The sequence below is a fragment of the Apus apus genome, chromosome Z, assembly GCF_020740795.1.
Source record: "Apus apus isolate bApuApu2 chromosome Z, bApuApu2.pri.cur, whole genome shotgun sequence".
Lineage (NCBI taxonomy): Eukaryota > Metazoa > Chordata > Aves > Apodiformes > Apodidae > Apus > Apus apus.
In genome coordinates, this window is record NC_067312.1 from 19,039,095 (window position 1) to 19,064,000 (window position 24,906).

General features: G+C 40.5%; 1 protein-coding gene across 4 annotated transcripts in view; it reads right to left on the reverse strand.

Annotated features, from left to right (window-relative positions):
- SLC38A9 (solute carrier family 38 member 9) overlaps positions 1-24,906 on the reverse strand; it is a 43,633-nt gene that overhangs the window by 13,705 nt on the left and 5,022 nt on the right. The window contains exons 2-11 of one of the 4 annotated variants that reach the window (XM_051642727.1): positions 21,491-21,639; positions 13,582-13,714; positions 11,804-11,925; positions 11,594-11,657; positions 11,389-11,482; positions 10,338-10,508; positions 7,788-7,847; positions 5,397-5,594; positions 3,274-3,381; positions 627-733 (exon numbers count right to left, since the gene is read on the reverse strand). In XM_051642727.1, the coding sequence (XP_051498687.1) occupies positions 627-733; positions 3,274-3,381; positions 5,397-5,594; positions 7,788-7,847; positions 10,338-10,508; positions 11,389-11,482; positions 11,594-11,657; positions 11,804-11,925; positions 13,582-13,714; positions 21,491-21,594 (1,161 nt within the window). In that variant the 5' untranslated portion in view covers positions 21,595-21,639. Of the gene's footprint in view, positions 1-626; positions 734-3,273; positions 3,382-5,396; positions 5,595-7,787; positions 7,848-10,337; positions 10,509-11,388; positions 11,483-11,593; positions 11,658-11,803; positions 11,926-13,581; positions 13,715-21,490; positions 21,640-24,906 lie in introns of those variants that run through there. The other 3 variants (XM_051642728.1, XM_051642730.1, XM_051642729.1) reach the window with 3 other exon arrangements.

Here is a 24,906-nt window from a genome sequence, read left to right on the forward strand (position 1 = left end):
TTGAGCATGTTTACTCTGCTTTTGCATATTGCAATGAGAAGACATTAAGAAAGAATGAAGTTCCATCTTGATGAGCAGTACATAACTTTTTCAAGTGCAAAGGAAAGACTCCCAACCCAGACTTCAACTTTGAGGATTTCCTAAATCATGTCAGGTTTCTCTAAGAACCTTGGCTTGGATTGTGACACAAAACTACTGCGGCAGCTCTGAAAAAATATATAATCTAGACCTCAAAAACTGTTTTTCAGGATGCTGCTAAATTTAGTCCTGTGCTCAATATTCTCCAGCATTTTTCATTCTAAAATAGGTCAGTTCTTCTGGAGTCTTAAGACATTGTCAAGCTTTCTGCCTCTTGTGTGTTATTTGGCCATTTAATATAAGAATCACCACAAGTAGCTCTAGGACAATCTTCAATGCTGCCATTTGAATAAATTTGTAATGCACCTGTCACTTGTTGGTAGCCAGTGAAAAGTACATATAACTAGTTTCTTATCAGATCACAAGAGCAAGTTACATTTTCTGAAGCTATTACAGTCCCTGGATCAATTTCAAGAGAAGCAGACAGGAAAAAATGAGTGTTGTCTGGCAATCCAGATACAAATCAGCAGTCTTATGAAATTACTTACATTGTTTTCTTGATTCCTGTTGTTTTGAAGAAGTGTGATGACACAATTATGAATGAAGAAAGCAAGTGTCAGAACCCCTGTGAGCTGAGGGAACAGAAGTCTAAACTCTAAGGGAGGAAAAAGAAATGTTAATAGCTTACTTCTTTGAAACAAACTGCCAAAATGAAGAGGACATACAGTGCTGTGAAGTCTACTGGCAGAAACACGAACCTCCATGTTGAAGTGGGACAATATATCTTATCTTTGACCATAGCCAATGCAGATATTTCATCAGATAGTACCAAATGTATTAAGGCAGTGGTTACTATATAACACACACTCTGTCAGAGTTTCTTGAGAGGCCGAACCATCAAAGATTATTCAGTTAATGTAGGATTTACACATACAAGATTTCTGCTTCTCAATGATTTAACAGGAAAGCATGTTTGAAGCAAGAACTGACTGCAGTCAGGCTGTTGGTCCCCCTGAACAGGGAGACACGGTGGAAGAAATAATTTGCTCTGTGAGCATCTTTTGTCTTTAAGAAGTCATTTATGCTACCAGAAAAAGAAAAAAAGACATCTCTAGACGTTTAAGAGGTTCTACTTACAAACCAGGGCATAAAGAAGGGCAGAGCAACTTCTTGTCTAACCATACACCTTCCAGCATCTATGAATTTTTTTTTTTTAATTTTTTTATCTCCTTGGGAATAACATTGGTCTGCTTCTTTTAATACTTGGAATGATTATGTTCTCAAGATTGTGTTTCTGAAAGTGGTGCAACTGGTCACACATTCACCAGTGTGTAACATCAAAGTGCCATCTTTGCTGATATTATATAAGCATGTAAGTACTCTTTAGAGTGTTAACAGCAATTAGCTAGCTCAGCTTCCAGAAAGCATCCAGCAATATAGCAAAACACTCACCAGAGGCTCTCAGACCCTTACAGATCAAACCACAGAGAGCTCCATGCAAGTATATTTAAACCAGATTTCTCTGAAGTGCTATGAAATCAGCAAGGTAAACACACACCAGACAAACAATGAAGGGCTCATCCAGGTCGAGCCAATATGCCTTCTCTAGGGCTGGATTCACTACATCTTCAGTACCTAACTAGCAAAGATATTATTATGATAATCCAATTCACCCTCAAAAAATCTGCTTTGGTCTTGCACAAAGTCAAATGAAGAAAAAATTGCCCGGCTTTAAAGACTCATCTGGAAAGGAATTTTTTTTTATTGGTGACATGACCAAGGTGAAGAAACTGCTTCACATAACCTTTAACTTTTTTCTTGCCATTCAGATCTTCAGATAGGGTTCTGAATGCCTGGCTGAAATAAGGAATGATCGATCTTCAGCAATTATGGAAAAATGAACAAACAGATTTGATTGTAACTAGGGGGCAAAGAAGGAATTTTGAACAGACCTCTTTGCAAAATGTACATGGAATACACTAGCTAAACTGTTTATCCTGTTTCTTATTGTGCTAGAACAACTTCAGTTCAACTGTTTGTCACTGTGTGAGACCATGATTCCAGGAATGAGAGCAGATTCTACTAGAAATACAGAAGAACTGTGGTGCTTCTTTTTTTGACCTCTATCTTGCTACAGTAATTCCAAACCCATCCTAATATTTTAAGCTATCCTTGTTTCCTCTCCAATTCTACATTATTGGACCAAATGATAGTTTGCCACCCATGTATAAAACTGTTAGTGCAGTGCTTACCGTGACTGGGAAAATATAAAAGCATAAACGAAGCGGTAAAAAGGTGTGTGTCTCTGAATTGTACCTTCAGTAAATAAGTAACTTTTGAAGACAAAATACACTTGACAAAATACTCTAGTTCCTAACAACAGAACAAGTGATACAATGCAACAGTACAGGACACAGCTCTTTGGATGTAACTGGACATATAATTTTGCCTGTTGCAAAGGACAGGGAAAACACAGCTAGATCTAACCTCACATTGCTCATTCCAGGTTTCCTAAAAAACGAAACAGATCTTTTTAGACTTATCTGTTCAAGCAACACCAGTGTTTATGACTGTGACAACTCATAATTTGTAACAGTAATTTGGAATGAATGAATAGCCACCAAAACATTCAAGAAAGAAAAGAAACATAATGGAAAGCCAACGGGCATTTAAACAAGAAGAGCTAAGATTATGGATTAAAACCTGAGATGCATAGGAAGTACAGGAAAACTGTACTTGTAAATTGTGGTGAATAAGCTATTTCATTTTAGCAAGACATTGTGTGGCAAATTTACAACAGCTTTACCCATCAGTTTGTGTACAGTTTATTGTTTTTAACTTCTGCTGTAATGGACATGATCTGAAAACGGTGAAGCTGGAACTTACTATAATATAGGCAAAACAGGACCATAGCAAGCTCCCCATCACAAGGTACATGTTGGGGATACCTCTGATGGGCACTCCTCCACAGTGTTGATACCTTCTCCTAATACAGGAGCATCACTGGGAAACAGACTCCTTGAATCTTTGTCACAAGGAATCCCTCCCGAGCCTCTACGTCTAACACCAGATAGCATTTCCTTATTTATGTCACAAAGGTGTTAAAAGGTGAATGAGAAAGTAATTAATGAATCACTTTAAAAATATGAAACCCATCATATATATGCTTCACTACTGCATTTTAAGTAATCTTACCTGGTACAAAAAAATCATTCTCTGTAAACCAGTTGTATTCTAGGTGGATTCCCAGATGAGCAGCCTTTACAGTAACCAGAAAAACTAAGTACACAACTGAGACTGTTCCTAGAAAAGACAAGAGCCAAGCAAACACATGAGGCAGTACACAGTATCTGTGCTGTGTTTTATTCTGGCTCCAATCAACCAGTTAACAGTAGCCCAAATACTTAGGGGGTTGGTATTCATCCTTAAAATTACAGGTTAGGTCTAAATTTTCTTTTTATTTCTTTCATAGACCAGAGACAAAGAGTAATGCACTTGCACTCAATGCAAGCTTTCAGCTCATTTATTGTTCTCCAGATGTGGAGTGGACAGGAGATGTCCAGTGACAGTGAAAGAAATGCCCTGTAATCCCCAGGGTGGGGCAGGTAGGGAGGGTCTCTAGGCAGTAACAGATGGGTTCCAGCTTCAGCTGTCAGCATTTTAATCTTACTTGCTTAAGTATTTTCTTACCCTTAATGTTACATCTAGTCTATGTAAAAACCTAACTTTTTACACAGAAAAACTACAACTTACCCAAGTTCCCCTATTTTATTTTAAGTTAAAGGTTCCAGAAACAGCAGATCCAGGGTCTAATTAATTGTCATACTGGAACAGAGGACAAACCAAACCTTCAATCCCCTGTCCTCTACCTCCTTTACAACAAAGCTCTGTGTTTTTCAACGCATTCCGTAGTCCCACATCTCCTCCCTTTCTCTTATCCTATCTTTTATACCTTCAGACCTCTCCTACTCCATAAACTGTGACCAGCTCCACTCATCATCCATGTGTTTTATCCACTTTACCAATCCCTCCTGCTTTTGTCTTCTACCTCAAGACAAGAAGTAAGGGTAAGTCACAATTTTTGTTCTTGTATCACAGAACGGGGCCAGGTTATTGGGAGCTGGAGCAAAGCACAGCAGCAGGTTACACTAACTGATGGATGTGATTAATTAATCAACTGATTGATTGGAAATGCCCTCAGGTCAGAAGCAATTAATCCTTGGAAGTAACTGCTGGTATCAAAATGTTTACCACATGAGGAAGGGTATGCCTGACTTTGTGCCAAGGTAGTATGCATCAAATGCTGCACAGCAGTATGTGTACCGCTGTTTTGGAAAATCTGTTCCAAATATTGTGGTACTTGTTTTATAGGATTATCAAGCAAGCAAAGGAAAAAACCCACAAACTTCCTACTAACTGTAAAACTCAAGCAAAACAGGGCAGAAAGCCTGTGGGTGATTAAGAAACCAAGCAACAAATTACTCTGAGGCATAATACTGGTTGCCAGCAAACTACTGGAAGAGTGGCTAAAAAAGCTGCCTGGAAGAAAAGGCCCTGGGGGTGTTGGTCAACAGCCAGCTGAACATGAGCCAGCAGTGTGCCCAGGTGGCCAAGAAAGCCAGTGGCATCCTGGCTTGTATTAGAAATAGTGTGACCAGCTGAAGTAGAGAGGTGATTGTTCCCCTGTACTCAGCACTGGTGAGGCTGCACCTTGAGTACTGTGTGCAGTTTTGGGCACCTCACTACAAGAAGGACATTGAGGTGATGGAACGTGTCCAAAGAGAGGCAATGAGGGTCTAGAGCACAAGTCTTAGGAGGAGCTTCTGAGGGAATTTGGTTTAGTCTGAAGAAGAGGAGGCTGAGGGGACACCTTATCGCTCCCTACAACTACTTGAAAGGACACTGTAGGGAAGTAGGTGTTGGTCTCTCTTCCCAGGTAGGAAGTGATAGGTCAAGAGGAAATGGCCTAAAGTTATGACAGGGGAGGTTTAGATTGGATATTAGGAAAAATTTCTTCACTGAAAGAGATGTCAAGCATTGGAACAGGCTGCCCATGGAAGTCACCATCACCAGATGGAGTCACCATTCCTGGAGGCATTTAAAAGATGTGTCGATGTGGCACTTAGGGACATGCTTTCATGGTTGACTTAGCAGTGCTGGGTTAACAGTTGGACTCAATAACCTTAAAAGACTTTTCCAACCTAAATGATTCAATTATTCTATTCTAGGATTCCATTATTCTGTTCACTGTAGTAGCATTCACATTCTGTACATTTTAGCCACAATGAAACGATGTTTTAATAGTATTTGTTACCTACCTAGGACATTAAACTTTGCAAAGAAGGATGGAGACTTCAGATTTAGCAGGGGCAGAAGAACAGCAATCAGGTAAAGTGGTACTGTTTCTGATTTGTTCCACCATTCCTCAAAGAGTTCAAAACCTGTATTGTTGCCAGAAGATAACATCACACTGCTGTTCTGTGGTGGATGACCTCTAGCAGCACTTGGACAAATGACTGAAAGAAAGGAAAAGAAAATATACCCAGATAAAAAAGGTTTTACTTGTACAGAATCTTCACAGCCAAGATGCCATTATTTCTGGAGAGTGTTTTACCTGTGGGGAAGAGGACAACTCAAAAGCAATGTCTCACAACTCAGCTCCTCATTTCTGTTGTTTTTTTTTTAAATCAGGAGTTCACCACTAAGTTTTCTCTGCTAGGACTTTGGACGCTGAGATGATGTGCTCTGGCGCTTTCATCCGAGTCTGACAAAGATGCTTATTTGTCTCAGTTGTGGCATAGGAACAGCCTTCAAGGTCATATACCTATGACTAGGTGTGTTACAAGCACCTGCTGGAACCAAGTCATAGCAACACATCTCTGCATCTGGTTGCATGCATATTTAACATTGTAATCTGTCCCTGCATACTTCAGTAATATTGTATGAACCAAGATGCCAGCACATCTGTGTACTGAAGAGCCTGTACATTGCTCTGAGAACACACGAAGGATGACAAGAAAGCTATGACAACAGTTGGCAGGTTTAACACCCATGCATTGAAGCAAACTGGTCATGAATGCATGCACCATCTCAGTGCCATGCCAGGTGCAAGAACACCACTGTTAGACAACACAACAGAAGAAATTTTAAGATATGCACCCGTAATGCTGCCCAAAGGGAATGTCACGCTCCTGTTACATGGTGGCTGATCAATGGCAGCACCAGAGCAAGTGACTGGAACCAAACCAATCAAGCAAAAAGATCCCTTGATAAAAATGTGTTTATTTGATTTTTATTATTATCAGCATTTCTTTCTAATACACGCCTACAAAGCTGTGTGTTGAAATAGGAACCTGTCTTTTTTTCTCTTATTTTAAACTTTAAACTTTAGCATCCCACTGTACTTGACAGTCCCCTTCCAACATTGGCAGTACGCATGTTCTGCTACAAAGGCAAAAAAGTGAGAAGTGTTCTATCAAATTTCTTGAGAGAACAGTATATTTCTTTACTTCCAGTTCCCTCATTTGCTTTCTCTCCATTGCTTTCAAGAGGACTGTTTCACAGACCCTGAAAAATGGTTTTGTTCTGACTGATCTCCTCGGTAGCCCTGAATGCCCTGCCAAGAGCCATTTAAGCATCTGGCAGCCCTTAATTTTGTGAAGCAGCTGCTTTACATCTTCCATTTGCTGGAGGATGCTGTGGAATATTGTCTTCTACTTTGTCGCCAAGTTATACCCCCTGCTGCACAGGAATGGGACAGAACATCAGAAGCAGGAGACAGCACAGGAGAAAGAGCAGCACAGCAGCTATTGGTGCCTTGCTGGTAAGGACTGCAGGAAAAACAGGATTCAACACTAGTTCAAATACAAACCAACTGTTTTCCAGAACTATTTCTCAACTCCTTTGCCTGACTCCAAACAGCTGCTCTCCAGAAACATGGCTGCAGCTAGTGTGACACACAGCTGTCTGGCTCCTACTGAAATGTTTCCCCATTCCCATAAGCACCCAGGACAGAGAAAATCCCCTTCATAACAAAGAACAAGTTCAGTTACTATATATAGGCAGGAAGATCAAAAGCTGACCTGCCTTCATTCTACATTATTCTGCCTACTTATGAACTCCCAGCAGACCAAAGGCAGATTCACACATGACTGCAGTTTCTTCCCTTAGCTGTGAAAATGTTGCCACAAAGCAAGCGGACTGCTGATAGCCTGACACTTGTTCTGTTCTGCACTCAGCATCACTAAGTTGTTCTTACAGTTTTAAAATAAGAATGTTGCTACAGAAGTGGTTAGGAGTAAAGATGAACCAGCCAAGATTTTAAAGAGTAAACAGATCTGATATCCCTCTGTTTTAGGGTGCAAAAATTAAAATCCCTTAAGGCAATTCCCCATGGTGCAACTACTGTCAAAAGGTCTAAAACTCATGGCTTCACAGAAGACCTATACATAAACTTGTAATTTGCTTTTTAATCCTTATCCCCACCTCCACCTTTTTTTTTTTTTTAATTATTAAGCTTTTCAAGTGTGTGGTTACTTGGGGAATTACAAATCTCACATAGAAAACTAAAGTTTTTTGTAAAAAACAGGTAGTTAGAACTTAAAATATACACATTACAACTGGAAGGTGGCTAGGCATGGAAACATAATGGTTTCCCTTTAAAGCCCCTCTGCAAACCAGGAAACACAATATTAATAAATGCTTCTTACCTTTGTTACTTCCATTTGTGCCAGGAACAATATCTGTTACGTTAATGTCATGAACAAAGTCTGAAGAGAAGAAAAAAAATTTACTATTAATGTCCCAAACCTGGTACTAGGTTTTTATCTGTTGACTTGATTAAGATTTAGGAAGGAAGTATTTTAGAAAATTCCATCAGATGCACAATATAGCAGCTTGCACTCCCCCCAACACCAAGTAGATATTTTAAAACTTCCTTTCAGAAGTGTTTAAAGTAGCTCCCCACTGCACTACTTTCTCCTCAGCAGCCCTGTCCATTCATGACATTTCCAAGCCTCCCCTCCCAGCTGCTCATTCTTGTTCCTGCAGTGCACCTCTCTGCTTGTCCCAGCTCCTCTGTCTGCTGTGTTGTACAGCAGGTTAGTGAGGAGATACATCTTAGAATCAGCCTCTTCTGGAACAGAAAAAAAGTGCATGCAACCATACCCTTTGTCCACATGGACAAACCTTTCCCTACTCACTCTTTTTGTTTTCAGAAGACACTCTGTGGAATGGTTTTCCATGTTTTATTTTAATGAAGGGAATCTCTAGAAAAAGCTCTCATTGTCCACAGTCATCTCTAGTAGTATTTTGCTTGCAATACACTCCTTTGCTACTTTACTGCTCTGCCACACCAGATATTTTTGAGCTTCTGCAGCTTCACCAGTATGAGATTACTGGATAGCAGTTTCCTTATATTTAAGCATACATACTCACAGAAAAGGCCCATCAGCTTGGAAATTTAATTAGTGTGTCTCTGGATAAAATTTGCTCCTGCTGCCTGTGGGACTGTTATGCACACAAAATATCAACTGGAGCAACAGCCTCAGATTTTTTAAATGCAATTAACAGAAGCTTGTTTCTCACATAGAAAGAAAAAGGTCTTGTGGGAAGAAAACTATTTTTTGTTTCTTCATTTGATTTAGACACCCTGAATCACAGCTTTCTCATGCTCATTGGTATCTGTTCAGTGTATATAACAATCAGAAGATTTAACTGAAATAATTCCTCACCTCCTCACTTCACCACTGTTTTGTGCTGCTACTTAAAAAAAAAAAAAAAGTGAAGCCACCACAAGAATTGATAGCTCTTACAGAACTAGAGCACTTTAAAATTACAGATGGATAGCCAACTTATGTTTCCACTGCACTTGAAAAAGTGTTTTACAAATACCAACTGCATTTGCAGATTTATTTGTTTCATAAAACCAAACCAGAACAAAAGCATGGGACATCATGTTAAAAAAAAAAAAGTCAGGATATAATAATTGGCATACAGTCTTCCATTCTTCACTTATTGCTAATTTCTAGATCATCGTCCCACAGGAAATATCTTTTTTCCCACCTAATTTGTGTGTGCAAATTTTCTAAACAGTCATCTGAATGTACTAGAATTAAAAACAGGAGCCTGCTTAGAATAATGCACAGCTGGAAGATGGCATTGTGTCAGACCTACACCCTATTATGCATTTTATAACTTAGTAATTAAGTAGTCACAATGAAAGCTAGGATAAGAATCCAATTATTAAAGTTATCACAGAGCAAACAACTTAAATAAGAACCCCTAACAAATACAGGTAAGTGATAAAATAACATGTCAATCTCAGGGAAAAGCATGACTATTTTCCTATGAAAGGAACTGTTTTGATAATTCAGAAGTTATAGAATTTGAGTTATTTGGTTTAGAATAGTTTAGGATTAAAGTGCTAACATTATTAAAAAAACACCCAAAGTCTAAAATGAAATGGCCTTAACAACCAATTAACCAATGAAGTAAAGTAAGTCCTTCAGGGATGGTGGGATTTCTAATTAAACATTGTTTAAGAGGTAAAAGTGTGCTCTTATTTGCCCCAAAGATTTGTTAATTACCTTCAAAACAGAAACTATGAAATCTTAGTAGTGCTATTCAATGCTGCGAGTCAGATTTTCAAAGCTTTAATTTATTCCCACAACTCTACATTCCTTACTGACTGTATCCACAAAAGCTTGTGTGTCTGTGCATGTACAAGAGTGTAAATAACCAGTGTGCTTTCTTTTGTAGCAACGCCAGTCTAACAATCATCCTTTCACTGTGCTACAGATCACTGTTCCTCCAGGGATGCTTGCTGACACCTTCTACATGTCAGCATTCTTAAGTGCTAGATTTTTTTTCATTAACCTTGATCATTTCAACAGCCTAGCTTGTTATATGGCTGTTCAAGCACTGACACTCATGCAAACAAAAGGGGGAGTGAAAATACAGAGTGGAAACAAGCAACCCGGTTTGGGTTGTTTAAACTACACCAAAAAGTCTCATTACTGACTTGGAAATCAGGTAATCAGTACCTTTTCTTTCATTAAAACCACACTTTGAGAAACTGGCTTTGAAAACATATATGCTGTGCCCATAATTTCAAACACAGTTACTTATTCTCACTTGACTTTTCACACAAATTATCGGAAAAATCTAGATTAAGAAAATGGACAATCCTTTTAAAGCAAAGTATAAAGTTAGATCTTTCCACTACATATGAGTAACTTTAACAAAAAATGTATACTTACTGTATATAAACTTTCCTGTGTTGAACAGAAAATTGGACATAAGCACCCAATAAACAACCATGGCTCCAACAAGCGATACCATAGAAAATAAGAGGCTTGACCACTGACCAAAAGATCCAAAGTAATACTTGCAAACGTCTGGGAATTCCCAGCTTGAGGTATCTATTAAAGCTGAAAAAGATACAAACACCCCCCCAGAAAAACCCATTTATAAATAAAATGTTATATAAAACTCATTTGAACTCATCATGACAGGATGTGTTCTTGTTTCACAATATTCTGACACAAGTTCACACTATTTCTAAAGGCTAAGATGACTGCTGTTAACTTCAAAGTATAACACTCACTAGGCATTTGACTGAAGGAGTTTGAAAATGTAGAGGTTTTTATTGTGGCCATACTACCCTTTTGAGTACTTACAGAGGCACTGGAAAAAGACATGGTGGAAAAATGCAGACATGCATTTGTAGCCAAAGCCTTTTGCAGCAGTTATGGCAAAGTGGGCCAAACCATGAACTAGTCCTCAACAATGCCCTGAAATGAATTGTTACAAACTGGAGGTCCTAGGCGCCTTTATTTTGGCAAGTGAGGGGTTAGCTTCTGCATAAAAGTACCAACTACAAGAGCTGCAATATGTATTCTGAACAACAGAAGCACATTCTAAGTACAGCCACTGTTAGTGAGACAACTGTCCATAAATTGCTTCCAACACAGAATATATAAAAATATTATGGCAGTGCAGGCACACAACTCAAGTAGATGCAGCTACAGCCCACGTTGTTTCACGGAGAACATGATCAGAAATACTGGTAGACAACTGGACAGTGCCTATGGAGAAGAAGGGAAGCTTCTAACCCTGTAAGTCTCCCAAAGCTTAGTAGATGAACATCTGAAACCCTGCTTTCTACGAGTTTGGGTTTGCCTATAATACATAGGTCCCAAGGAACTGAAGGAGAGTCTAATAAGGGAAGACCCACATTAAGCTCTATTAGATCTCTGTTATTGTGCCCTTAGTGGAAATATTGGTGTTATGAAGCTTTGTATTTCTTACGGATCATTTTCCGGGATTTCACAACTCTGTAGCAGCAATAGAGAGTCAAAATGCCCATCAGTAAGATGAGAGTGATTCCAGAAGTAAAGCCTGCCTGTTGAGATGGAGAAATACAGTTTTCTTTATCAATCACACTATAGAAAAATGAAGAGCAAACCATGCTGCCAAAAATATTTTCATAAACATACATTTTTCATAGTTTTACCTGTTTTATTCCCCACGGGATACTTAATATAGAGGTACCCATCATTGTATTCCATATCATAAATCTAGGAAGAAATTTTAAAAGCCAGTAAATACTTTAAGAAGCAGTCTTACTTCACACTATCCTCTTAGCTACAAGTTACGCATACAATAAAGAACACTCAATAATAATGCATTTTCTGGCTAATATATGGCAAGGTGCTTAACATACATTGTCACTATACTGGAGTTTTTACCATAGCCATCTGTGCAACTGTCAACTTTAAAAGCAGTTCCTAATGGACTGTACACATAGATTTCATCAGGAGCTGGAAGTACGTGATCAGGAGCAATCTAACAAATGGATAAAAAACAAGACTTATTAGTGACACAAAACTAACTATTGTCCCAAATATAGCAAGCCATTTGTTGTAAATCACAAAATCTTTAGAGGAAAAGGACATTAAAAAAAAAAAAAAAAGGTTGGATTGCACCATAGAATCATGGAATCACTTTGTTTGGAAAAGACCTGTAAGATCAGTGAGTCCAACCATTAACCCTTCTCTTCCAAGTTCAGCACTAAGTCATATTCCCAAGTGCCACATCTAGGCAACTTTTAAGCATCCAGGGATGCTGACTCAACCACCTCCCAGGACAGCATGTTCCAATGTCTGACAATCCTTTCATTGAAAAAGTTCTTCCTAATGTCTAGTCTAAACGTCCCCTGGTGCAGCTTGAGGCCATTTCCTCTTGTTCTATCACCAGTTACTTGTGAGAAGAGACCAGTGCCTACCTCTTCACTATGTCCCTCCAGGCAGTTGTAGAGGCTGATGAGGTCTCCCCTCAGCCTCCTTTACTTCAGAGTAAACAGCCTGTTCCCTCAGCCACTCCTCATAAGACTTGTTCTCAAGGCCCTTCACCAGCTTCATTGCCCTTCTTTGGACATGCTCCAGCACCTCAGTGTCCTTCTTGTATTGAGGTGCCCAAAACTGGACACAATATTGGAGGAGTGGCCTTGCCAACACCGAGTACAGAGGGATGATCACCTCCCTGGTCCTGCTGGTCACACTATTTCTAATACAGGCCAGGATGCCATTTGCTTTCTTGGCCACCTGGGCACACTGCTGGCTCATATTCAGCTGTCTATCAATCAGAACCCCCAGGTTCCTTTCTGCTGGACAGCTTTCCAGTCACTCTTCCCCAAGCCTGTAGCGCTGCCTGGGGTTGTTGTGGCCCAAACACAGGACCTGACACTTGGCCTTGTTGAGCTTCATACAATTGACCTTGGCTGATCCACCTAGTCTGTCCAAGTCTCTCTGTAGAGCCTCCCTACCCTCAGGCAGATCAACACTCCCTCCCAACTTGGTATGTCTGCAAACCTACTGAGGGTGCATTCTATTTCCTCATCAAGATCGCTGATAGAGATGTTAAACAGAAGAGGTCCTGAGGAACCCCACTTGTGATGGGCTGTCAGCTGGATTTCACTCCATTCACCACCACTCTCTGGGCCTTGCCATCCAGCCAGTGTTTTACCCAGCAGAGCACATGCCCGTCCAAGCCATGAGCAGCCAGTTTATTAATCAGAAAAATTTATCCCAATGAAATAAAAAGTTCAAAGGTTTTTCAGCTAGAAAGCAGAAAACCAGATTTTTCTTCAGCAAAATACCTGTAATATACTATGCACAGACCATGCTAGCTCTATCACAGCAGCTAACAACTGCTTAAACTCTCTTATAGATGGGAGAAATGAGTACACACATCTGGGCAGCCTGGACCACTGTTTAAAAAAATTATGTTTTCTGTGGATGGTGATGGAATTGCACAAGTCAATCACAACTCGTGAAAACACAAGAGGTTGATAAGGCAGTCAGCTGCTAGATACGTACTGCAAAGCAAGCTGCAGAGCAACTGTTCCCTTACCTTTATTTGTGCTTCTTTTATAAACCTAGGCTGTGGAAGACCCAACATGCCAGAGACCACTCACTTGATTTGGCCCTGTCTTTGCCTTACCAATGCTCTGTCTGCAGGAGATGTGAGCCTGCTGTAGTAATGAATCCGCTTATTCATTGCTGAAGCTTCATCCGTGACTCTTTGCATCTCATCATTCACACTGACTATGTTTGTAGGTTCCACATGAAATGGTCTAAAGGGAAAAAGAAAGAAAGAAAAAAGGGAAACCATTAAAATCCCAGAACTCAAGAGCTCAGAGAACAGCTTGGCATCACCCTGGATGAGTCTCTTGTTTGTTGACACAACACAAATGAAAAATACCACTGCCATGAGGGAAGCTGCCATCCATGAAAGAACCATATGTTTATACCATCCATATTAAAATGGCCTCTTGCCCAGATTCTGTAGGGCAACCTAACATCAAAATTCAGACCTAAAATCCACTCCATTAGTTCTCAACAATGAGTCACACCAAAACTATATGTTAATAAGCTTGGCCAAGCTTATTAATGCTTATAACTGGTGTTGCTAGAACTACTGATGAGGAACAGAGTTAGGAACTGAAAGCATGAGAAAGCAGAAGCAGAAAGAAGACAGAGAATAAGAAAGAAATGAGAAGTGGTAATGAGGACCACCTGTGAAAAGGCTAGGAACTACTAATATAGCCAAAAACACTGTATGAAATTGTGTTTAGTGGGAACAAACCAAGCCCAAAGAAGTCCATGTGCTCACACTATTTTTAAGCCAACACAACCAGGAAAGGAATTTGTCACAGAACATGGAAAAACGGATGTCCATATGCAGTTCTGAACTACTCCACAACTTCCCTTCAGATTTAATCAGGGTAATAATGGAGAACAGGACTGTCATGAACTAGGTCCTACATCTCTCACACAAAGATCTAGAGCACACAAGTGGTCTCCCTTCCCTCTTCCTCAGTTAAGTTAGACTACAGGCACAGACACAGCCACTAAAGAACAGAGAACCCACACCCCATGCCCCTATTTTTCTCTGCAAACACACTGGCACAGAGCAGAGTGAAAGGTGCTCCTAAATTTACAAGGCAACATAAATCTACCTTCATACAAGGGGTTCTACCAGAGATAGTAACCTAACAAAGATATTGTAGATATCTATTTTTTTAAAAAAATCAAGTATAATTTACTTGCATATAGACATACTATACTGTTGCCTAAATGTGGCATTCACTTTCTCTAACAAGAGAGTGAATACTGGTGACCTGTAAGCCTTGATACAGGCTTTTGGGTTTTTTTCCCCTTTCATCAGGGCTTTTAACTCCTAAAGCAATCTCAACAGCTTTCTAAACAACTTATTCCAGGCTGATGTTTAAATCACTGAGAAACAAGAGGCATCCCCAAACCAGACCTCACACAAGTACAGATCACATGTTTCAGGCTACCAAAAGCAGAAATTAGGTCAGCAATAAATCCATACCATTTTCCCTGTAAAATGAGCAAAGCCTATTTGAATTGACTGTTTTCCACTACCCATTTCTGGCTCAGACTACAACAGAGCATCGACAACCACTCCTGACCCAGCTCTCAATTCCTTGACAAAGGTCTCATTGCCTTTCCCAGTGAACCATTAAGGATTTGCACCACAGCATAACCTTTTCTCTGGAAGGAAGAAAAGAAATACAGCTCTTAAGGTAGGTCCTTATTCATGTGTACTTAAGGGGACACAGCAGGTTATGAGTATTTATGGGATTAATAAAAACTGACAGACAAAAGTGGAAAAAAAAGAGAAAAATAACTTTCTTCTTCACAACTTCATTCTTCCCTTTATTTGAAACTTAATTCTTACACCTTCCTTCATCGTGGAAAAAATGGCTTAGACGTGCTAAGCTGTTTCCCACATACTGCAATGAAAGTGAACCCACTTTCAAATTTTACAACATTCTCAATAAACTCCTATTCTCTCCATGACATAAAAGGGGAAAACCCTGTTCTATCTGTGGACTTCTGTGGTGTTCTTATAAACAATTAAGAAAGATACTACAATTAAACAGGAATAACTTTTAAGCAACAGCTTTATTACTCAAGTCAGAAGCAGAGAGGACTAATTCCATAGGTACGTAACATACAAAAATATTCAGCTGTAAAGGAGTTCACTTGTTTTAGCTTAAAATTTATTGGGCTGATGCAATCATTGGACACTGCTAAAAAATATTTCATTAGAGGACCTGTAAAACATGACTGTAGCTATGAAAACAGGAAATGCAATACATTCAATTCCCTCCTCTCCCCAGTGAGCTCTCTGCTGCTTTCTTTTTGAATCACTGACACACATTTAAAACACAAAAATGATGCTTTTTTCTAATTATACAGCAGCTGCATAGTCTGAAGAGCTTAATGAGAACTACTCTTTCTCACTCTTTAGTTAATATTATTAGTACATCCCCATAATCTTCCATTGCTACTGTGGAAAAATTACACTGAGACAAATTCTGCTTCAAAGCAAGAAGATGTGTGGCAAACATTTCCTTCAAAATGGTGTTGGAACAACTCTGACATGGATGTCAAAGAAAATTCTTCTGGACTGGAAAACAATGGCAAGTTATTTTTTAAAGCAATCCAAGTTAAAGCCATGTATAATTTTAAAACTAAAATAACAGGAAAATGAACACATCATCCACTGTTATAGGGAAAGCAGTGTTGTTAGCCAACGACCAAATATCAATAAAATATTTCACTTGTAGCAAATATGTATATGACTGCATTTAAGATACACTTTAGAGAAAGATATTTCATTTTCTTCAATATTATGAACAAAGTCTGGATTGAACAAGCAGCTTATAGTCCAGCACAAAACAGAAGGGTATGATCCAGAATCTAATGTATGGGTGAGGAAAAAAACAAGTAAACAATCCCAAAGAATTTCTATGTATCTGTTGCTGCTGCTTCCTGAGAAGTGCACATGTTTAATGCTGCCAGTACTTGGGCTACATCCCCTCTTGATCCCTTCTGGTGCACATATTGAGATTGAAAATTGTCTAAAGCAGCTAATAATTTTAATCCTCTCAGGGTACCAGTGCATCTCTAGTTTTACTGAGCAAGTGCCTATGCTAAAATAGACTGTTCACCCACCAGTTTTATGGTTGTTAGAGACCCCTTGAAAGCATCAGTCTGACTTGGAAGCTATGTGGGCAGGCTGGGATGCAACCTTCCTCATCTCCAGTAGGAGAGGGTAGCACTCTGTCTAGGATCAAGGTAATTTCCCAGCCCCCAGCTACACCAAGATCAAAGACTGGTTGCAGAGCATACTCAGAAGGAAGTCTGAGAAGCTCTCAAATACTCGAAGATCTCAAAAACTGGGATTTTCAGAGCCTGAAGCAGGCAGAATACAATCTGGGATGTACTTTTGAAAACTCTCTTTAGGAACCACAAGTCCAGCAGACAACCACTCTGTACATGTAAGCATCAGCAGCTGCAACAGATTCCCAGAAAACTTACTGATCTACACAGGCAAGCCACATCGTATCTTCCCACATGGCAAAATTATTATGAAAAGGATGTGGGACAATGTGATCTGGGGGAAGGGGAATTGATGCAAAACACTGTAGCCATTTTCCATGCATTGAGATACATCAGCGTCCAATTAATTTATTATATCCATACTAAAATACACAATTAGAATGTATATTTCAGAAGCTGGTCTGAAAACAATGCTCTTTTTACACACCAGTTAAACACAGCTTTTTCCACAAGTACGGACAAGATGCAGGATCTTCTGCAGGAGGTTCCACACCTCCCATACACCACACCCTGCACATGTCCTTCAGAAACCACTCCCAGAAAACCTGCAGCTACACTCATCTGCTAGTTATTTGCTACTCATATAAAGGGATGTTTAAGAATTCTAGTGCTGGTCCAGGAAAAGAGAGAAGAAGGCTTCTGTCCAAACTTCCTCACACTATGAACTTCAACAGCAATTTTTGTAACCAAAGAAAATGAAAATTGATGCTCATGAATAAAGTAATTTCCAAATATTGTGGTAAGCAAAGTTCAACTGTTGTATTTCGAGGGTTGGGGCAACAGCACAATAGGAAAACTTGTTTGGCAACTGCTAGCATCCATAAGGGTGTTACATCTTTTATTCTGGATATTTTCAGAATTGTAATACATCTTGCAGAGCAATGAAGCAGTATAAAGAATACCTATCTTGAGAAGTTTTAAACTAAGTAATACTGCTTTCCGAGTACTTTGCTGAATTATTTTTCAAACAACAAACAACTGTTTCTGTGCATCTGATGAAAACTACTGTCCTGACCATTGTTCTGCTGCAATATAATACAGCTTTTCATGTCATGAATACATTATGTTATTAGTGACTTCACATCAGACAAACTTAATATTTAAATAAATATTAAATAAACTTATTTACTGGATGCTTAACAGCTCCTTTCCTCTTCTCCAAAAAGACAAGGAGCCACTTCAGCTTACTGCACAAATTTCATTGACACCCCACATCCCTTCTCAGGGATGCAATAGAATTATTACACAGAAATAAAGGTAGCAAATTCTTATGGCTTTATTGTTTTACTGAGCCACCAAACTATTATAGGAATGCTGTATATGGCATCAGAAAAATTAGGCAGTAGAACTGATTGCCTCAGTCTGAACTGGCAAGGGCTCTGGTCACACCGTCTAAGTTAAAGAAGGTGAAGTCATGGACTGTGAAAAGGAAGATCTCCCAAATGTAGGAGAAGAGCAGGTTAGTGACCATCTGAAGGACCTGAAGGTACACAAGTCCATGGGACCTGATGGGATTCATCCATGACTCCTCAAGGAACTGGCTGATGAAGTGGCAAAGCCTCTGTCCATCATATTTGAAGTTTTGGCAGTCTGGAGAAATCCCCACTGACTGAAAAAGGGGAAACAAAACTCCCATTTTCAAGAAGGGAAAAAAGGAAGACTCAGGGAACTCCAGACCAGTCAGTCTCACCTCTGTGCCTGGAAAGATCTGGAGGAGATCCTTCTGAAGGCTCTGCTAAGGCATGTGAAAAATAAAGGGAGGATTTGTGACAGATAACATGGCTTCACCAAGGGAAAATCCTGCCTAATTTGATGGCCTTCTACAATGGGGTAAGGAACTGGCTGGATGGTCACAGTCAAAGAATAGTGATCAATGGCTTGATGTCTAGATGGAGACCTGTGACAAGTGGTTTTCCCCAGGGGTCAGTGCTTGGACCACTGCTACTTAACATCTTTGTCAGTGACATGGACAGTGGCACTGAGTGCACCCTCAGCAAGTTTGCTGATGACACCGAACTGTGTGGTGAGGTCCACACGTTGGAGGGAAGGGAGGCCATCCAGAGGGACCTTGACAAGCTTGAGAAGTGGACTCGTGGAAACTGCATGAAATTCAACTAGGCCAAGTGCAAGGTCCTGCACCTGGGTTGGGGCAATCCCAAGCACAAATACAGGCTGGGTGGAGAATGGATCAAAAAGTCTGGAGGAGGACTTGAAGTGATAGCGAACAAGAAGCTCTACACGAGCCAGCAATGTATGCCTGCAGCCCAGAAACCCAACCGTGTCCTGGGCAGCATCAAAAGAAGTGTGACCAGCAGGTCAAGGGAGGTGATTCTGCCCCTCTACTCTGATCTTGTGAGACTCCACCTAGAGTATTGTGTACAATTCTGGAGCCCCCAACATAAGAATGACATGGAGCTCATGGAGAAAGTTCAAAGAAGGGCCACAAAGATGATCTGAGGGCTGGAGCACCTCTCCTACAAGGACAGGCTGAGAGAGTTGGGGCTGTTCAGCCTGGAGAAAACAAGGCTCTGGGGACACCTTTCAGTACGTGAAGGGGACTCTACAGGGAAGCTGGGGAGAGGGTTTTTACAAGGGCTTGTAGTGAGAGGACAAGGAGTAATGGATCAAAACTGGAAAAGGGGTAATTTAGGTTAGACATTAGGAGGAAATTCTTTAGTGTCAGGGTGGTGAGACACTGGTACAGGTTGTCCACAGAAGTTGTGGAAGTCTCATCCCTGGAAGTGTGCAAGACCAGGTTGGATAGGGCCCTGAGCAACAAGATCTAGTGGGAAAAGAGCAGAAAAAGGAAAAAGTCTTGACCTCCCTTTAGCAAGGGGCACTGTCAAGTCTTTTCATATGCAAACAACCAACACAAAACATCATTCTTTCTTTGAAGATTCAAGTATTCCTGAAGACAACAGCAGTACCTGTTGACAATAAACAGATTTAAAGAGAAGTCGGGGTGGGGGGGGGGGGGGTAAGCCATTGCACCAATGACATTCTGTTTTTTAAAGGCACCTACAAAATGGGCAAAACACACCTAACACAGTGTGAGTAATTAGGATCATTGTGAAGACCAGTAACATCCTCTTTAAAAGGATTAGAAGTGGCTTTGTATTTTCCCCATATTGGCAAAAGAATACTAGACAAAATAATCTACAACTCAAAAAAACAATTAGCTCATTGTTCTTACGTAAACACTGAAAAGCATGCCTTTCAAAAATCCCAAATCTTCCAAGCTGTTAAGAAAACCAAATAACTATGCAAATGCCATCAAATCTCAAACAACCCGAACAAAAGAGCATAAGAAAGGCAAACAGTGAATACAAACGACACAGAACACTTCAAGGGCTACCTTAATCAAAGCAAAATGACCACCCACCTACATCTGATCTAAGAGTTAAAAAGAGCAAACTAAGCAGAGCAGATCTACTATTGCACTTGCACCGTTTGGTACTTCAAAGCATGACAAACCCCCCTCCCTGGAGCTGCTACTCCCTGAAGCTCTAATGAAGAAGTCCTTCAAACTGCACAGTGTTCTGATCACGACTGACACAGACCTTGATGGCCTATTCTTCCCCATTCCTTCTAGACACTGCAGCTGCCTCTTCTAATATGCAGAGTTGGAGTTCAACCTTACTTGGGCCCACAATGATTTCCAGGCCTTCCTGATATCCGAGGACCCGCACCTTTCCTCTTTGCGGCTCTGCATGCTTGGAAGGCAAAATACTAGGTTGTAGAAAATGGGAGAGTAAACTCAAGGGAGGAGCAATAAAGACAAAGCAGATGAATCAGCAATGCTGGAGGTTGTGGATCCAAGCCCATATTTCTGCTTTTGGGGAAGGAATCAAATGCCACATGCTATGACCTTTTCCGAAGCCAAGTTTCCAAACATAAGAAATCACAAAAAAAACCACACACAATGAGGAAACAGGACCTAACCTCACTTTTGAAAAGTGGGTCTTGGCACTTCCATATATCACAAAGGTGTAAACTTCTCTTGTTACTACTGCACCACCAAAGCACCTGAAACCCATTCATTGCTCCTCAGTGAGAACCCATACTTCCTTCGACATAAGGAGCTGCCAAAAGCCATGTAAACTAGCAGCCTTCTTATGGCAGGTAAGCCATAAGGGGTTCAGACACTTCTAAAAAAGAATATAAATGAAGAATCTATTTTGCACCTTTCCTTTTCCCACATTAAAATACTCTGTTTCCTAACGTTTAATATACATATTTCTATACGCTCCTACACCTGCCCTCCATTTGCTCCACTGGGCTCAGACCCTTATCCTTCCTTTGCTCGAAAAGAGAGATTGTTTAGCCCTTGGCTAACGTGAAAATAGGCTCTCTTGGCTTTCCAAAGCTGCAGGCTGAGACAGCAGCAAACCACTGTCACCAAGAAATAATTTTTTGCTGAAGTGGGCCCCAACAAGAGGCTTTTGTATACAACAGTGCCATCTTCAGTTCCTTCAGAAGAACTGCTCTACCGTACTAAGGGAAAAAAAGAACCATAAACAGGGTCCAAGAGGTTGCACGGGGCTATTCCTTTGTCTAAAATACCAGAGCTGTTTGATCCCTGATCCTGGTTTCCAAATGTTAGTCTTCTGTCTTTGTAGGGTCCTGTTGCTAAAAGCAAAGATTAAGCTGCTCATTGCTATATAATTATTATGCAGGTTTAATCTTCTTCATACCTTTTACACTTCAAGTCTTCTGGATTAAACTGTATATTCATGATTCCGTAATTGCTTTCATCACTTCCCACGGGAACCAAGAGAGGTTTGGTATCCTCTTCCATATTTCTTGAATGCGCCTCCTTCTAGATTGTGTCAGTTATTCTCACCTTAAAAAAAAAAAAAAAGGAATCACAAATTTAACACTGGCACAGTCCCACACCTTCAAAAGCTCCTGGGTTGAAAAGCATCCCAAAATCCCTTCAACTTGCCACTTGAGAATTATCATTCCATAATGCAAACATCACAGGGCAAGTAGAGCAAAGACGGTATTTTTTATATTACTCACTTAAGTAACGTGGTCAATGTACAATTGTATTCTGAGTCTTTTTTAGCACCGCAACAGGCAATATAAATTAAAGGAATAGGATGGATGCTGTTGCTTATATTGGAACTGAAACAGGTTTGCACAGAGTGAGGCTTGGAATCTTAGTTTTATTTGAGCTACCACAGCTGAGAAGCAAGTCCACCATGTGAAAATTAAGTACATTTATATGTGGGCCTTAACTTCCTGCTTTCAAAGCATGGGACTCCTTTTCTTCCTTCTCCACTGTAAGACCAGTATGATTTTTAAAAGAGCTGTATTTCCAATTTGTAACAGATGAGAGCAACTTGTCACAGCTACCAGATAGCTAAATTTTACTAAATTACTTCAAACTTTGCAACAGACATATATGTAGTGTATATCCCAGTGTATTTCTTCAGTGTATTTCCCAGAACAAAGAGCAGATTATTGCAGCCTACTGTGTCTAGGCTCTTTGAATTACAGGCAATAAATAGTTTAATAATGCATTAATAATAACGTATTGTATGTATTCAGAGCACTCCTGGCCATACAATGGGTAGTGGATTGCTTCTAAGCTAATGGAATTCCACTTAGTCGAAATTACAGTCCTCACATGGCAGTTGCTGTGGTCTCATGTGAGCTGAACAAATGTGGCTTTAACAGCTCTCATCCCTGCTACCTCCTAAAGAATCCATCAGCCAGGATTCCTTCTTCAAATAAAAATGGTAGAACTATCTGCTATTTCAGTGGGGGACTACTTACTGATGCTTTAGAATGTCAGACAGCCTGATGGAAACACAGAGAACCAGGGCTGGCACAGATAAGGAAAGGATGTTTGAAACATGGGGTGGTAATGAAGGAAGACAAGACAGAAAGAATGAGGTGTGTGTATCATCCTTCTGCATCTGCAGGGAAATACACTGTAAAGGCCCAATCCCAGCAATTACACCAATCGAAGTTAAGCCCTTGACACTGTTCTATGCCTTCCTAGCTGCACGTTGCCAATCCTCTTGCATTAGCTCATCCTGTTAATTTTTATGTTATTTTATCTGCACTATGGCTATAAACAAAGAATGCAGAATATTTCATAGTACTCCATAAAGAAAAATCATCCTTCCAAAACACAGCATATACTGAATTTCACCTGACAGCATGATTTGGAGCTTACAGAGTTGTTGCTTACTGACTCTTCAGGGTTTGCTTGAAAGCTGGATCGGTGAACACAGTTTTATTTTGTAAGTGCTTATGCTGGTTTGAGCCAGGATGAAGCCAATTTTACTGATTTTTTTTTCCTTCAGTAAGCTCTCTTTTAACTAGAAGCAAGTTTTCCAGTTAATGGACTGAAAATACTGGAATGTTAATGATACTGCTCAGACGCCAAAGTCAATTTGCTCTACTTGTTGGAACTGCTACCTCTTCTGCTACAGTGAGCGGAAGAGTTGTATCTGTAACCCTCCCATAGGGAGGGGGGGGGACTAAACTGACAGCAAAACTGACCAAAATGTTCCATTCCATGTATCTATGTAAGCTCCATGTGAGGTCAGGGATCACCAAAGTCAACTTCCTTCCTGTTTCTTCTTCCCTTCTCTCCCATCCATGGCTGGTGTCCAGGGAGGATTCCATCTATCCATCACTGTTGATCCCCAGGCTCGTGCATTCCTGACCCTCATAACTCTGCTTTCAGCTCCTGCCTGCTCTGCCGCTCTCTCCAGCAGCTACAGGACATTTCCGGACTGAGAGGTGAAGCTTATGACCAGAAAACATTACAAATAGATGCAGAAATGGCACATGTAAAGGGTGCAGCTGAAGTGAGTACAGCTTAAAGGGCAATTGTAGGACGAGGAGCAAAATCACAGAATCACAGAATAGTTGTGGTTGGAAAGGACCTCTGAGATCACTGAGTCTAAGCATCATAAAAAAAATAATACTAAAACAACAAAAACCCCTACAAACAACAACAAAAAAACACTAAACACACACCTACACAGCAAAACCCCAAACAAACAAAACCACCACCAAATAGTACCCACAAAAAAACCCTACCCTACAATCTCAGCCACTAGAGCATGTCCTGAAGTTCCACATCTGCATGTTTCTTGAATACCTCCAGGGATGGTGACTCAACCCCCTTTGTGGCTGTTCCAGTGCCTGACCACTGCTTCAGCAAAGAAACTCTTCCTAATGTCCAATCTAAGCCTCCCCTGCCGCACCTTCACACCATTTCCTTTGGTCCTGTCATTATTCACTTGGGAAAAGAGGTCAAAAGATCTTGCTACAATCTTCTTTAGGTTAGTTGTAGAGGGCAATGAGGCCTCCCCTCAGCTTCCTCTTCTCCAAACTAAAATACCCTAGTTTCCTCAGCCACTCCTCACATGACTTATTCTCTGGACCCTTCACCAGCTGTGTTGCTCTCCTCTCGACAAGCTCCAGCGCCTCAATGTCCTTCCTGTAGTGAGGGGCCCAGAACTGAACACAGTACGTGAGGTGTGGCCTCACCAACGCCGAGTACAGGGGCACAATCACCTCTCTACTCCTGCTGGCCTTCTTTGCTACCTGGGCACACTCCAGTCGTCTGGGACTAGCCCTCTGGACCAGGATTATTGATAAATGATGAAGAGAGGCTTAGTCAGCTCCTCTGCCAGTTCCCTCAGTACTCCTGGGTGAATCCCATATGGCCCCATAGACTTATGAGTGTTCAGGTGCAGAAGCAGATCAACTACTTCCTCCTACATTATGAGGGGGTTGTCCTGCTCTCCATCCTTATCTTCCAGCTCAGGAGGCTGAACACCCAGGGGGAAGCTGGTCTGGCTATTAAAGATGGAGGCAAAGAAGGCATGAAGAAGAATGAACCTGAGTAACCTCTTTTATGTAATTTCTACCCCTTTTAGCTGAACTGCACTCTCAATAAACATTTTTAATGCATAGTATGAAACCAATTGTGCTATCTGAACGTACTGCCTGACAGTTTCGATTACAATAACTTCCTCCCAACTGCTTAGCTTCTTAGTGTCCTTGTTACCTAAAGATTTTTTTATACTGGGTATCTGATGTATGTTCACCTTATTCTAGAGGTTTCTTTTAAAAAACTGTG